At 41.7% G+C, this 12,647-nt stretch overlaps 1 protein-coding gene across 1 annotated transcript in view; it reads right to left on the reverse strand.

The window, feature by feature from the left end:
* Positions 1-12,647, reverse strand: part of accs (1-aminocyclopropane-1-carboxylate synthase homolog (Arabidopsis)(non-functional)) — a 60,320-nt gene that overhangs the window by 10,836 nt on the left and 36,837 nt on the right. The window contains exons 11-13 of the mRNA XM_060838478.1: positions 12,514-12,614; positions 11,234-11,323; positions 6,590-6,635 (exon numbers count right to left, since the gene is read on the reverse strand). Coding sequence (XP_060694461.1) covers positions 6,590-6,635; positions 11,234-11,323; positions 12,514-12,614 — 237 coding nt within the window. The remainder of the gene's footprint in view (positions 1-6,589; positions 6,636-11,233; positions 11,324-12,513; positions 12,615-12,647) is intronic.

The raw sequence follows: 12,647 nt of genomic DNA on the forward strand, positions 1-12,647 counted from the left end.
CCTCAAACGCTTTCAATAGCTAGATGAGAACATGGTCAGTGAATGGCGATGTGGTTATTTGTATGTGTGGACACCGTATTATGCCCTAATCTCACCTCCTTTATATGCAGATCACTATTTGGATAGGTCATGGAGAGAAACTAGGCAGCTGTTCGTGGGCAGCTACAACTCGGGTTCATCTCTGGGTAGTCATCTTCTTCCAGCATTCCCAACATGTTGGGACACACTCAATGGGCAGCGGTTGCTTGCAACCCCTTCTACAAAGGCTGGTATAAGCCAAGTACTAGCCTCACCACAGCATTATGGCACAGATCCAACTCACTCATGGAGCAGCTTGCTTTCAACACTGCACTTTGGAGTTCACTGACAATTTGAATGCAGTGCTGCTACCAGGTTGATTTATACAGAGAGAGAGGCACCCATCTTATGCATAGGAAAAAACAAAATAAAATTTAGGAGGCAAATGTCGAGCATTGCCCAACTATGTCAACTACAAATCCTGGCCATGAAAAATCTTCATCATATCATTGATCATTACAAATGAATTCTAGAAATGCTATGATGCAGAAGTCAGGCACACTGTAAAGTTACTAGGCAAAAGTGAGGACTGCAGATGCTGGAAACCAGAGTTTAGATTAGAGTGGTGTTGGAAAAGCACAGCAGGTCAGGCAGCATCCGAGGTGCAGGAAGATTAATGTTTCGGGCAAAAGCACTTCATCAGGAATAGAGGCAGGAATCCTCCAGGGTGGAGATCTCTGTAACACTGTAAAGTTACACCTATGCTCCATAATCTCCAAACAAATTCGAGAGTCTCAGAGCCTGCTCAAGATTCAGGAGATGCTTACCTCACAGCTTTAACTCTACAATGTCCACACCATTATCCGACATGCAATGCTACCTTTCCTGTATATGATGGAGGTGGAGTTGGGGAGAAGAAAGTCTTCTTGCAATCTCCTGTGTGTGCCACATCCTGGCTCAGCAAATACCTGAATCAGGTCTACTACATAAAAGGTCCAAGCAAAGGCATCCTGTTGTTCTCCTTGTCAAAGGCCTCCAAGCCCCAGTGTTTGAAGGACGATAGTTAAATGTCACCTGTATGTGTTGTGATTGCTGACTGATCCCATTACTGTGGAGCTGCTTTGTTTCCAATATTCCCCACATGGGCTCATTTGGAGCTGTCATCAATGGATTCAGATACAGAATCCATTGGCAGCTTTGTGGCTGCTTCATTACAAGCCTCCACCCGGCTTGATGAGGAAATCCAGCAGCAACCACAACCAACAGTGGATGTGGAGCAGCTTCCTAAAGCAGAATTTCCAGCAAAAGGTCTCTTCTTTATGCAGAGAAAGTGCAGGAGACCTGCACTTTCACCTTCAATGAAATGTCCTCCAAATAAGCAATGTGCAGTTGGTACTGCCAAATGAGGACACTATGACAGACTGTGATCTCCTGCAGCATTTCAGGTGCAGGGCACCATAAACTGTACACAGTAGTGGTCAGAACAACACATTATGAGGGTCAGAGCATATACAATTCCTTCCTTCCACTGGGAACTTTCAGGGTGATACAATGTCTCCTCAAGATGAGGTTCCCAAACTTGTACAAGAGTGGGAACTTATTGTAAGAGAAAGTGAGGACTGCAGATGCTGGAGATCAGAGCTGAAAATGTGTTGCTGGAAAAGCACAGCAGGTTAGGCAGCATCCTGAATAAGGGCTCATGCCCAAAACGTCGATTCTCCTGCTCCTTGGATGCTGCCTGACCTGCTGCGCTTTTCCAGCAACACATTTTCAGCTGGGAACTTATTGTAGAACAGTACAAAGTAAATTGATGAGGGCAGAGCACTGTTTACATGGACTTTATTAAAGTCTTTGACAAGGGTAGACTAATTAGTAAAGTTAGACTACATGGGATTCAAGGTGAGCTTGCCAATTGGATACGTAATTGTCTTAACAGCAGGAAACAGAGTAATAGTGAAGAGTTGTTTTTCAGACTGGAGGCCTGTGACAAGAGGTGTTCCACAGAGATCAGTGCTGGGTCTATTTTTGTTTGTCATTTATATGAATGATTTAGATGAGAATATAGAAAACATAGTTAGTAAGTTTGTGGATGACGCCAAGATTGGTGGTATTGTGAACAGTGAAGAAGGTTATCTAACATTATAAATAGATCTTGATCAATTGGATCAATAGGCAGATGGAGTTTAATTTTGATAAATGTGAGACATTGCATTTTGATATAATAAATCAAGGCAAGACTTATACACTTAAAAGTAGGGCCTTGGGTGGGGTTCAAGTACATAATTTGAAGTTTGCATCACATATAGGTAGGGTGGTTAAGAAGGCATATAGTATGCAAGCCTTCATTGCTCAGAACTTTGAGTATAGGAGTTGGCACATTATGATAAGGTTGTACAGGATGTTGGTCATACCTTTTGAATTCAGAAGAGATTTATCAGGATGCTGCTGGGAATTAAGGGTTTGAATTATAAGGAGAGGCTGGATAGGCCAGCATATTTTTCCATTGGAACACAGGAGATTGAGGAGTGACCATTTGGAGGCTTATAAAATAACGCAAGGTATAGACAAGGGGAGTAGCAGGTGTTCTTTCCCTAGGATATGGATTTCAAGACCAGGGGACATATTTTTAAGGTCAGAGAAGATAGATTTAAATAAACCTTGAGGACAATTTTTTTTAAACAGACAGTGTGTGGGTTTCAGTGTGGACTGAACTTCCAGAGGGATTGGGAGACAATTACATCATTTAAAAGTGATTTGGAGGCTTGGACAAGTGGTTTGGACAACCATCTGATAAAAAAGCAGTGCTTTGAAAGCTAGTGCTTTCAAATAAACTTGTTGGGACTATAATCTTGTGTGTGTGATTTTTAACATCATTTAAAAGACGTACATAAGTACGTGCATAACAAATGTTTGGAGGGATATGTGCTTACTGCAGGCAGGTGAGACTAGTTTAGTTTGGGATTATGATTGGTGTTCACTGGTTGGACCAAAGGGTCCATTTCTAGGCCATATAAATCTATGACTCTACAACGGATGCCATATAATCCTTGCATGCTGTGCTTTGGAGAGCTGGAACAAGCAATGAATGTAAGTGATAGATAGTAAGGATCTGTGAGAGCCACAGGATTGTTGGGAGTAGAAAAGTAAAGATGTTCAACCAAGACACTTCACCTTCACTATCCGGCAGCACAGCATCACTGGTCACAGCAAACAAATGGCACTTCTTTGGCAAGTGCATGCAATGGGAATGGAAGAGAGCAACTCTACAGAGAGAGGTCTCACAGAGAGAGAGAGCGAGAGAGAAAGAGAGAGAGAGATGTTGATGCAGTCAGCTTCAGGAGGTTTCCCTTGCATCTGTCTGCATTTCCCTCTCAGGATCTATATCAAGCTGCGCTCGGGTTGTTACAATGCTGAGCTCTCCTGAGCACACAGCCAATGGTGCCACACAAGCTCCTCAAAAAGTAACATTATTTCATATTCATCAGTTAGCATCACTTTCTTTAAGCTTGAACACCTCCACACACATTCTCCACTTTAAAAAGCAGTTTCCACGTTTCCCATTTTCAGTCCATAGGCCAAAAATAAAAACAAAGATGAGGCATTTACAGCAATCATTTCCTCGAACTTTCTTTCCAACAACACAATATTCTGAGGTCTGCGCATGGCAGCAACATCCAGACACAGGAGTCAATGCCACTGTTGTAGCAGTCATTTTTTAAAACAGTTTAAAGATAACATTGTTAATGACAATTTTGTGTAGTCCCAGAGCTGATAGCCAGGGGAGTCTGCCCTAGAGTTCCAGATGAACAACACCGGGGCTGTTTGTGACCAGATAGGTCAGACATGTGGAGAGTGTGGCCATGTGCAGGCTCACCATCTCCTACATGGTTGGGGTGGATAAGCTCAGCACTTCTGGAATATCCAAAGAGGACACTTTTGGGGGATCTATATACGGTTTTTCTTCCATATTGGCTGCATGTTGACACAGACCTCTGTCCATGATAAGAAGGGGTACTTGGAGTGAGGTCAAGGTCTTTTTCCATTGGTGCTGAAAGATAGAGTACAACTCTGTGCACTTATCTGACCATATGGACCATGGCTCTCCGTGGGAGTCACCACATTGCTCATGGAGGGAACCAGATACACACATGTCAGAGCCAATACGGTACATACAACATGCATGGACTCTTCCAACCTTCGATTGAGTTTCCCAAGTGTCCCTGCCTGAAGCTGTTGTGTCTGTTCATGCATTTTGACAAAGTTATTGAACATGGGAGGGGGAATCCTCTCTTACTTGGGGCTGAGGATACGTCCAGTTTCCTGCTCTTCCAGCTGCAGAGACACACTAATGATGTGCTCACCGGACTGTGACTCTATAATCCAGCTACAGCAGCCTCCAAGGAGTCAGAATCTGGGTCATGCACAATGCTGGAAGCAGTCTTGCTGGTACTTCCTCAGAGGCTCTGTGGTCTGAGGTGGAGCAGGAAATGTTAGCTTGAGTGTCTCTTGTTGGAAAAGGCTGGGTGGATGCTGCTTGTCATAGAGAAGACATGAGAGGGGATGAGTTGTGAAATAGAGATTGAAGTTTGAGCATGCCAAGAATACAATTATAGGGGAAATAATGGGCATTGGGCAGTGAACCTTACATAGTTGACAAGATCTGAGCCCAGTATCCCAGTATCACCATGAGTGATCAAGGTCTTTTCCTGCTCAGACAAGAATTCTCTCCTTATAAAGTGAGAGAAAAGTGGCTAGCATAGTTATTAGTGCTGGTGCAGGTAGAGGAAAGGTGTTAAGCTGCACCCAGTGAGAGAGTAGAAAGCACAGAGGCTAGCAAGGGTTAGGGGTTGAAGCGAATGAGGTGAGTGAGAGCCATTAAAGGAAGATTGCAACATGCTACAGTGAGAATTGTAGACCATGATCCTACTGGGGGTATGTGCAGTGGCACAGTTATATATGAACAAACAGGCATTCAGCCCCTGCCATTCAATAAGACCACAGCTAGTTGCGATCATAAAGCTGTATTCCAGTCTACCCTGACAATCTTCCATTTATTTACTTAACAAGAATCTATCTCCCTCTGCCTTCATAAAATTTCAAGGATTCTGCTTCCAGCACCTTATTAGAAACAGATTTCCAAAGACACATAAGTGTCAGAAACAAATTCCCCTCATAAACAGCTGATTCCTCATTCCCTAAATCCCCGTAATAGGGAACATCCTCCCTACATCTACTTTGTCAAGACCCCTCATGAACTTGTACACTTCAATCACGTTTGCTTATAAATTTCTAGTGTCACAAACCTAGTTAAAGTGAGTATGAAGTAACGGGATAGAGTATGGAGGAATCTACGCTTGTGGAGAACAGAAGTTCATTAATCGTCTTCCTGCGCAGTTCGGGTGCCCTTTCAAACTGTGGACATTACACTCATCCAGGCAGCAATTTCAGATCAGACCGGTAAGGTCTATTGCTGTGGTCTCCACGAACCACCCTGAGGAAAGAGGACGGTACTCCTGTCCATCACCATGTCTACCAGGGGCTCCAAGTTCAGGTCAGGAAAAAGAGGTGCCAAACTGCCTGCATTAGAGCAGTTCTTCATACATTGTAACTGTGCATGGCTATGGCTATCTTGCAGTGCTTGAATTAGTGCACAACTGAACTTTGAATATGGCACCATTGGCAGAAAATCTAGAATGTCCTAGCAGTGTGAGCACCTCCACTGCTGCTGAGAGTAACACAATGCAAGAGCAGCACCGTGGAGGCATTTGACATATTTAACAAGGTTAGCAAAGTACATTTTTATGAGAACATTCACCAGAGTTTCTGGAGGCAGCTCCTTCATGAAACACCTGAAAATGACACAGCCTAATTTTTGTTGAACTCGATCAGCATATCTTTCTATCTTCGAGGAAAAAGTGAGGTCTGCAGATGCTGGAGATGAGAGCTGAAAATGTGTTGCTGGAAAAGCGCAGCAGGTCAGGCAGCATCCAAGGAACAGGAAATTCGACGTTTCGGGCATAAGCCCTTCATCAGGAAGGGCTTATGCCCGAAACGCCGAATTTCCTGTTCCTTGGATGCTGCCTGACCTGCTGCGCTTTTCCAGCAACACATTTTCAGCTATCTTTCTATCTTGTCTACTTACCTAGATAGGTATTCACAATATTTTCCTCAACCAATGTTGTAGTGAGTTCCACAGTCTCAACAGTCATTGCAAAAGGAAGTTACTCTTGTATCCTGATTTGAGTAAATTAAATATAGCAGAAGAAGATTTTCTCCAAAGTGAAATTCTTCTTTCCCCTATATAAAGTCCCCATATTATGTAATGATCCCTGACAAAGAATAGCAGAAATATATTTCTGCATTCCACTGTCATCATTCAGATGGTTGACTCTTCCAATCCCAAATGAATTAGAAAAGACTGAACATTCATCATGTGAGGTGATTACTTAAGTGGTATTCCAGCATAATCTATAAAAATGTCAAATTTCCATTGTATACTGCTGTTTTAAAGAAAACATGCATCTTGTGTGTTCAGACAGAATTAACCATTATTTCCAATGAAACGTTTTACCTTGCTAATTCCCCACATTACATGAGTTCTCTGTGGATCAGGAAGCCTGAAAAACAATGTGATACAGGCATGGATTCTGAATACTTAAATGCGAACAAAAATATAGCAACACAGATATAATAAAAAGATAGCAAAATTTGTTTGTTGAATTTTCAAGCACAGGAGCTGGAAGAACAAAGTATCGTCCATCTATAATTAATGTAAATGCAATTATTTTCACTCCCCCATAAACAAAGTTGAATCAAAATGACTGCACAGACAGCATGCAATGCTACAATGCCTACATTTCACAACTATTGTGCAATGTTCTGGCACTGTCTCAGATTACATGAACAAGTTGACAGAAGTCTGTGATTAAGTATGAGTGATTAGACAGGCCAACATGGGGTGAGGCCACATTAGATTTGGTACTGGGTAATGAACCAGGCCAAGTGTTAGATTTGGAGGTAGATAAGCACTTTTGTGATAGTGACCACAATTCAGTTATGTTTGCATTAGCGTTGGAAATTGACAGGTATATACCTCAGGGCAAGAGTTATAGCTGGGGGAATGGCAATTACAATGCAATTAGGCAAGATTTAGAGCGCATAGGATAGCGAAGAAAACTGCAGGGGATGGGCACATCTGAAATGTGGAGCTTATTCAAGGAACATCTACTATTGGTCCTTGATAAGTATTTACCTATTAGGCAAGGAGAAAGTTGTCGATGGCGGGAGCCATGGTTTACTAAGGAAGTTGAATCGTTTGTCAAGAGGAAAAAGAAGGCATATGTTAGGATGAGATGTGAAGGCTTAGTTGGAGCGCTTGAGAGTTACAAGTTAGCCAGGAAAGACCTAAGCAGAGAGCTAACAAGAGCCAGGAGGGGACACGAGAAGTCATTGGTGGATAGGATCAAGGAAAACCCGAAGGCTTTTTATAGGTATATCAGGAATAAAAGAATGACTAGAGTAAGAGTAGGGCCAATCAAGGACAGTAGTGGGATGTTTTGCATGGAATCAGAGGAGATAGGGTGGCTCTGGTTTCCTCCCACAATCCAAAAATGTGTAGATCAGGTGAATTGGCCATGCTAAATTGCCCATAGTGTTAGGTACATTAGTCAGAGGTAAATGTAGAGGAATGGGACTGGGTGGATGTCTTCAGAGGGTCAGTGTGGACTTGTTGGGCTGAAGGGCCTGTTTCCATACAATAGGGAATCTAATCTGGATCAGGGAACTGCTAAATGAATATTTTTTAATCAGTATTCACACTAGAAAAAGACAATGTTGTCGGGGAGAAGACTGAGATACAGGCTACTAGACTAGATGAAATTAAGGTTCACAAATGGAGGTGTTAGCAATTCTGGAAAGTTTGAAAATAGACAAGTCCCAAGGACAGGATGGGATTTATCCAAGGATTCTCCGCGAAGCCACGGAAGAGACTGTTGAACCTTTGGCTTTGACCTTTATGTCGTCATTGTCTACAGGAATACTGCCAGAAGACTGAAGGATTGCAAATGTTGTTCTCTTGTTCAAGAAGGGGAGTAGAAGTAATTATAGACCAGTGATCCTTACTTGAGTCATGGGTAAAGTGTTGGAAAAGGTTATAAGAGATAGAAAGGAATAAGTTGATTAAGGATAATCAACACTATTTTGTGAAGGGTAGGACGTACCTCACAAATCTGATTGGTCACCTTCTCAAAGAACTCAAACAGTCGGATGAGGGTAAAGCGGTTGATGTGGTGCATATAGATTTTAGTAAAGCATTTGATAAGGTTCCCCACAGTAGGCTATTGCACAAAAACGGAGGCACATGGGATGGAGGGTGATTTAGCAGTTTGGATCAGAAATTGGCTAGCTGAAAGAAGACAGAGAGTGGTGGTTGATGGGAAATGTTTATCCTGGAGTTTAGTTATTATTGATGTACCACAAGGATCTGTTTTGGGTCCCCTGCTGTTTGTAATTTTTATAAATTACCTGGATGAAGTCGTAGAAGGATGGGTTAGTTGTTGTGGTTCTGTTCGCCGAGCTGGGAGTTTTTGTTGCAAACATTTCATCCCCTTTCTAGGTGACATCTTCAGAGCTTGGGAGCTTCCTGTGAAGCACTTCTGTGCTGATTCCTCCGGCATTTATACTGGTTTGAATCTGCCACTTCCGGTTGGCAATTGCCGGTATATAGGGTCTAGGTCGATGTGTCTGTTGATAGAATTCGTGGATGAGTGCCATGCTTCTAGGAATTCCCTGGCTGTTCTCTGTTTGGCCTGCCCTATAATAGTGGTGTTGGCCCAATCGAATTCATGTTGTTTGTCATCTGAGTGTATGGCTACTAGGGATAGCTGGTCGTGTCGTTTCATGGCTAGTTGGTGTTCATGGATGTGGGTTGTTAGGAGCAGGAGCAAAACCAACGTAGTGTACAAAATCACATGCAAGGACTGCACAAAACACTACATAGGACAAACAGGAAGATAGCTAACAACCCGCATCCATGAACACCAACTAGCCACGAAACGACACGACCAGCTATCCCTAGTAGCCATACACTCAGATGACAAACAACATGAATTCGATTGGGACAACACCACTATTATAGGGCAGGCCAAACAGAGAACAGCCAGGGAATTCCTAGAAGCATGGCACTCATCCACGAATTCTATCAACAGATACATCGACCTAGACCCCATATACCGGCCACTGCAGCGGACAGCAACTGACAACCGGAAGCGGCAGATTCAAACCAGTATAAATGCCGGAGGAATCAGCACAGAAGCGCTTCACAGGAGGCTCCCAAGCACTAAAGATGTCACCTAGAAAGGGGACGAAACGTTTGCAACAAAAACTCCCAGCTCGGCGAACAGAACCACAACAACGAGCACCCGAGCTACATATCTTCTCACAAACTTTGGATGGGTTAGTACATTTGCAGATGATACTAAAGGTGGGTAGAGCTGTAGATAGTGCTGAATGATGTTGTATGTTACAGAGGGACATAGATAGCTGTCGAGCCAGGATGCAAGGTGGCAAATGGAGTTTAATGCAGAAAAGTGAGAGATAATTCATTTTGGAAAGAGTAACAGGAATGTAGAGTACTGGGCTAATGGTAAGATTCTTGGTAGCGTAGATTAGCAGGGAGATCTTGGTGTCCATGTACATAGATCCCTGAAAGTTGCCACCCAGGTTGATAGGGTTGTTCAGAAGGCATATGGTATGTTAGCTTTTATTAGTAGAGGGACTGAGTTTCGGAACCATGAGGTCATGCTGCAGCTGTACAAATCTCTGGTGCAGCCGCACTTGGAGTATTGCATACATGGTCACCGCATTATAGGAAAGATGTGGAAGTATGGGAAAGGGTTCAGAGGAAATTTACTAGGATGTTGCCTGGTATGGAAGGAAGGTCCTACCAGGAAAGGCTGAAGGACTTAAGGCTGTTTTTGTTAGAGAGAAGAAGGTTGAGAGGTGACTTATATGAGACATATAAGTTAAATCAGAGGATTAGATAGGGTGGACAGTGAGAGCCCTTTTCCTCAGATGATGATGACTAGCACAAGGGGACATAGCTTTAAATTGAGGGATGATAGATATAGGACTGATGGCAGAGGTAGTTTCTTTACTCAGAGAGTAGTAGGTGCATGGAACGTACTGCCTGCAACAGTAGTAGGCTTGCCAAATTTAAGGGCGTTTAAATGGCCATTGGATAAACATATGGACAAAAATGAAATAACGTAGGTTAGATAGGCTTCAGATTGGTTTTACAAGTCGGCGCAACATCGAGGACCAAAGGGCCTCTATGCGCTGTAATCTACATTCTGTGATTAGATTCCTTTTACATTATTGTTCACCCTAGAGGGAACTTCAAAAGATCCAATATTGAACAGCAGAAAAAAAATGGCAAATCAGGTGGACTTGTTAAATGGACAGATCAGAAAAGGTGCTATTGATGAAGAACACTTGCTAATTTGGGGTTGTGTTTTTATTTTTATGTGGCTTCAGTAACTGTACAAACCAATACTCCAGTGAGTAAAATGAGTATACCTGAAAGGGTAGTGGGAGACTTTGAGGTTTAGTTTTACTCCAGCAGTACATCTTTGCACATTTAACAGCCTTGGCCCGGACTCTAGCAACCTGCAGCTAAGCTCTGTATTTGTGGGTAAGAGAGGCAAGTAAACTGATGAGGGCGGAATGTGCATTCTGAGTCAGGAAAATAGAAATTCTACATTTAAGTTGCTCGATAGTTTGATTTAGAGTCTCCTAAATTGTGATGATGATGACGACTTTCTATATAAATGTGGGAAGTCAGATGGGACTTGTAATCTAAAACCACATACTAAGATTCTGGGGACATAGCTTCAGATCGCAACATGGCAGATAGTGAAAACTGAGTTCCAATTAAAAAGCTAGCCTAATGATGATTGTTGTCGATTGTCACAAAATCCCATCTAGTTCACTTATGTCTTTCAGAGAAGGCAATCTGCCATCCTTAAATGGTCTGGTCTTCATGTGACTTCAAGTCCACATTAATTAACTCTTAACTGTCCCCTGGACAATTAGGAACGTGCAATAAATGCTGGTCCAGCCAGTGACACCCGCAAATTATGAACAATATATTTTTGTTTAATTATACAAAACAATTGTCACTTTATTCATTATAGTTAATTAAAGATGTAATACTCACTTGTCAAAGCTGAGAACACTTTGGAATGAGTCCATATCACCAAATATCGATAACATATACACTTCATCCACAATTACATGCAATTTGTATCTGCACCACCAGGGAAAAAAAATAGAAATCATAATGAATTAAGTTGTGCAAACAATCTCAGTTCAAGGAAGGGGCTTGATTTTTATACTCAATAAAGCTAGAATGTTTAAATGATGCAGTGAGTCTCCTGAACATCTTGACTGGGGACTGGATAAGTTCCTGCTTTGCCCTTCAGTGCAATAACAACTTGAATAGACTATGCACTTGTTTTAAATATTGACAAGTTACTTCAATTACACAATTACAGATCATTTGGGGACCCAGTGCATCTACTAAAATATTAGCAGCATGTCAGCAGCTTGTTTACTCTCTGTCTCCTTATTTTTGTTTTCATTGAAGTCTACATCTTGGGGATCTTTAGAAAATATGGTGAAGTAAATTGTTTAAAGGCCTCTAAAAATGTTAATCTATGTATCAGTGTCCAGGAATTACATAAGAGTGTCAGGTGGGACAGGGAAAGCAAAATAGACCTGATCAGCCCGTATCCTTATGGCCAAATACCTGGTGTCATATGACAGAGCTTCAGAAAATCAGATAACGAAATTATTGACACAAAATAATCTTGACGCAACATGAGTTTGTTCTAATAATTTGCATAGCTTGTGGCAGAACCAGAACCAACCTCTTGGCTCAAAATGATATTAATTTTCAAAATAATATCAAGCTCATCAGCACACAACAATGATTGATACACATCAGGATTTGAAAGGCAGCGTGGGGAATGCAGAAAATTATTAAATCCACATTACAATGTAATAAAGCACTATTCTAGCGATTGTCACAGATTTTCAGCATAGATCAAACTACAACATTCTGCAAAATATATTTTTAGTTCTCAGAAAGATACATGTAAATAAGTTTAAAAAAACAAGTGCACGAGTTCTAATAGTCAAAATATTTGGGTCTGGATTTATTTTGTGAAAGTAAGTGAATTATTTGAAATCAAAGTTGAAGATGGTGCATAATCATTGAATGGGCAATTTGGATTTCTTCTTAAGAGAATTAAATGAAAATAAAATGTACCTTTACAACCTGAAACTGATACAAACTACAAGTCTGCAGGGGATTTACAATATCCATCTTCTAAACATTTTAGCAATTTAAAAAACAACATTACATCTCCTTACAAACCTTCACTGCTGGTCAGGCAGGAAATTGTTTATGATACATAATTCCAATGGAAATCTCACCTTTTAGCAAACTCAAGAAACTCTTTCATTTCTTTTGCGGAATAAATATCACCCAAGGGATTATGGGGATTTGTCAGAATCATTGCCGTGACCCTGGTACCCTGTGATAACACAAAAATCATCGATGTGTAGGA

Source organism: Hemiscyllium ocellatum, chromosome 18 (assembly GCF_020745735.1).
Source record: "Hemiscyllium ocellatum isolate sHemOce1 chromosome 18, sHemOce1.pat.X.cur, whole genome shotgun sequence".
In the NCBI taxonomy this organism is placed as follows: Eukaryota; Metazoa; Chordata; class Chondrichthyes; order Orectolobiformes; family Hemiscylliidae; genus Hemiscyllium; species Hemiscyllium ocellatum.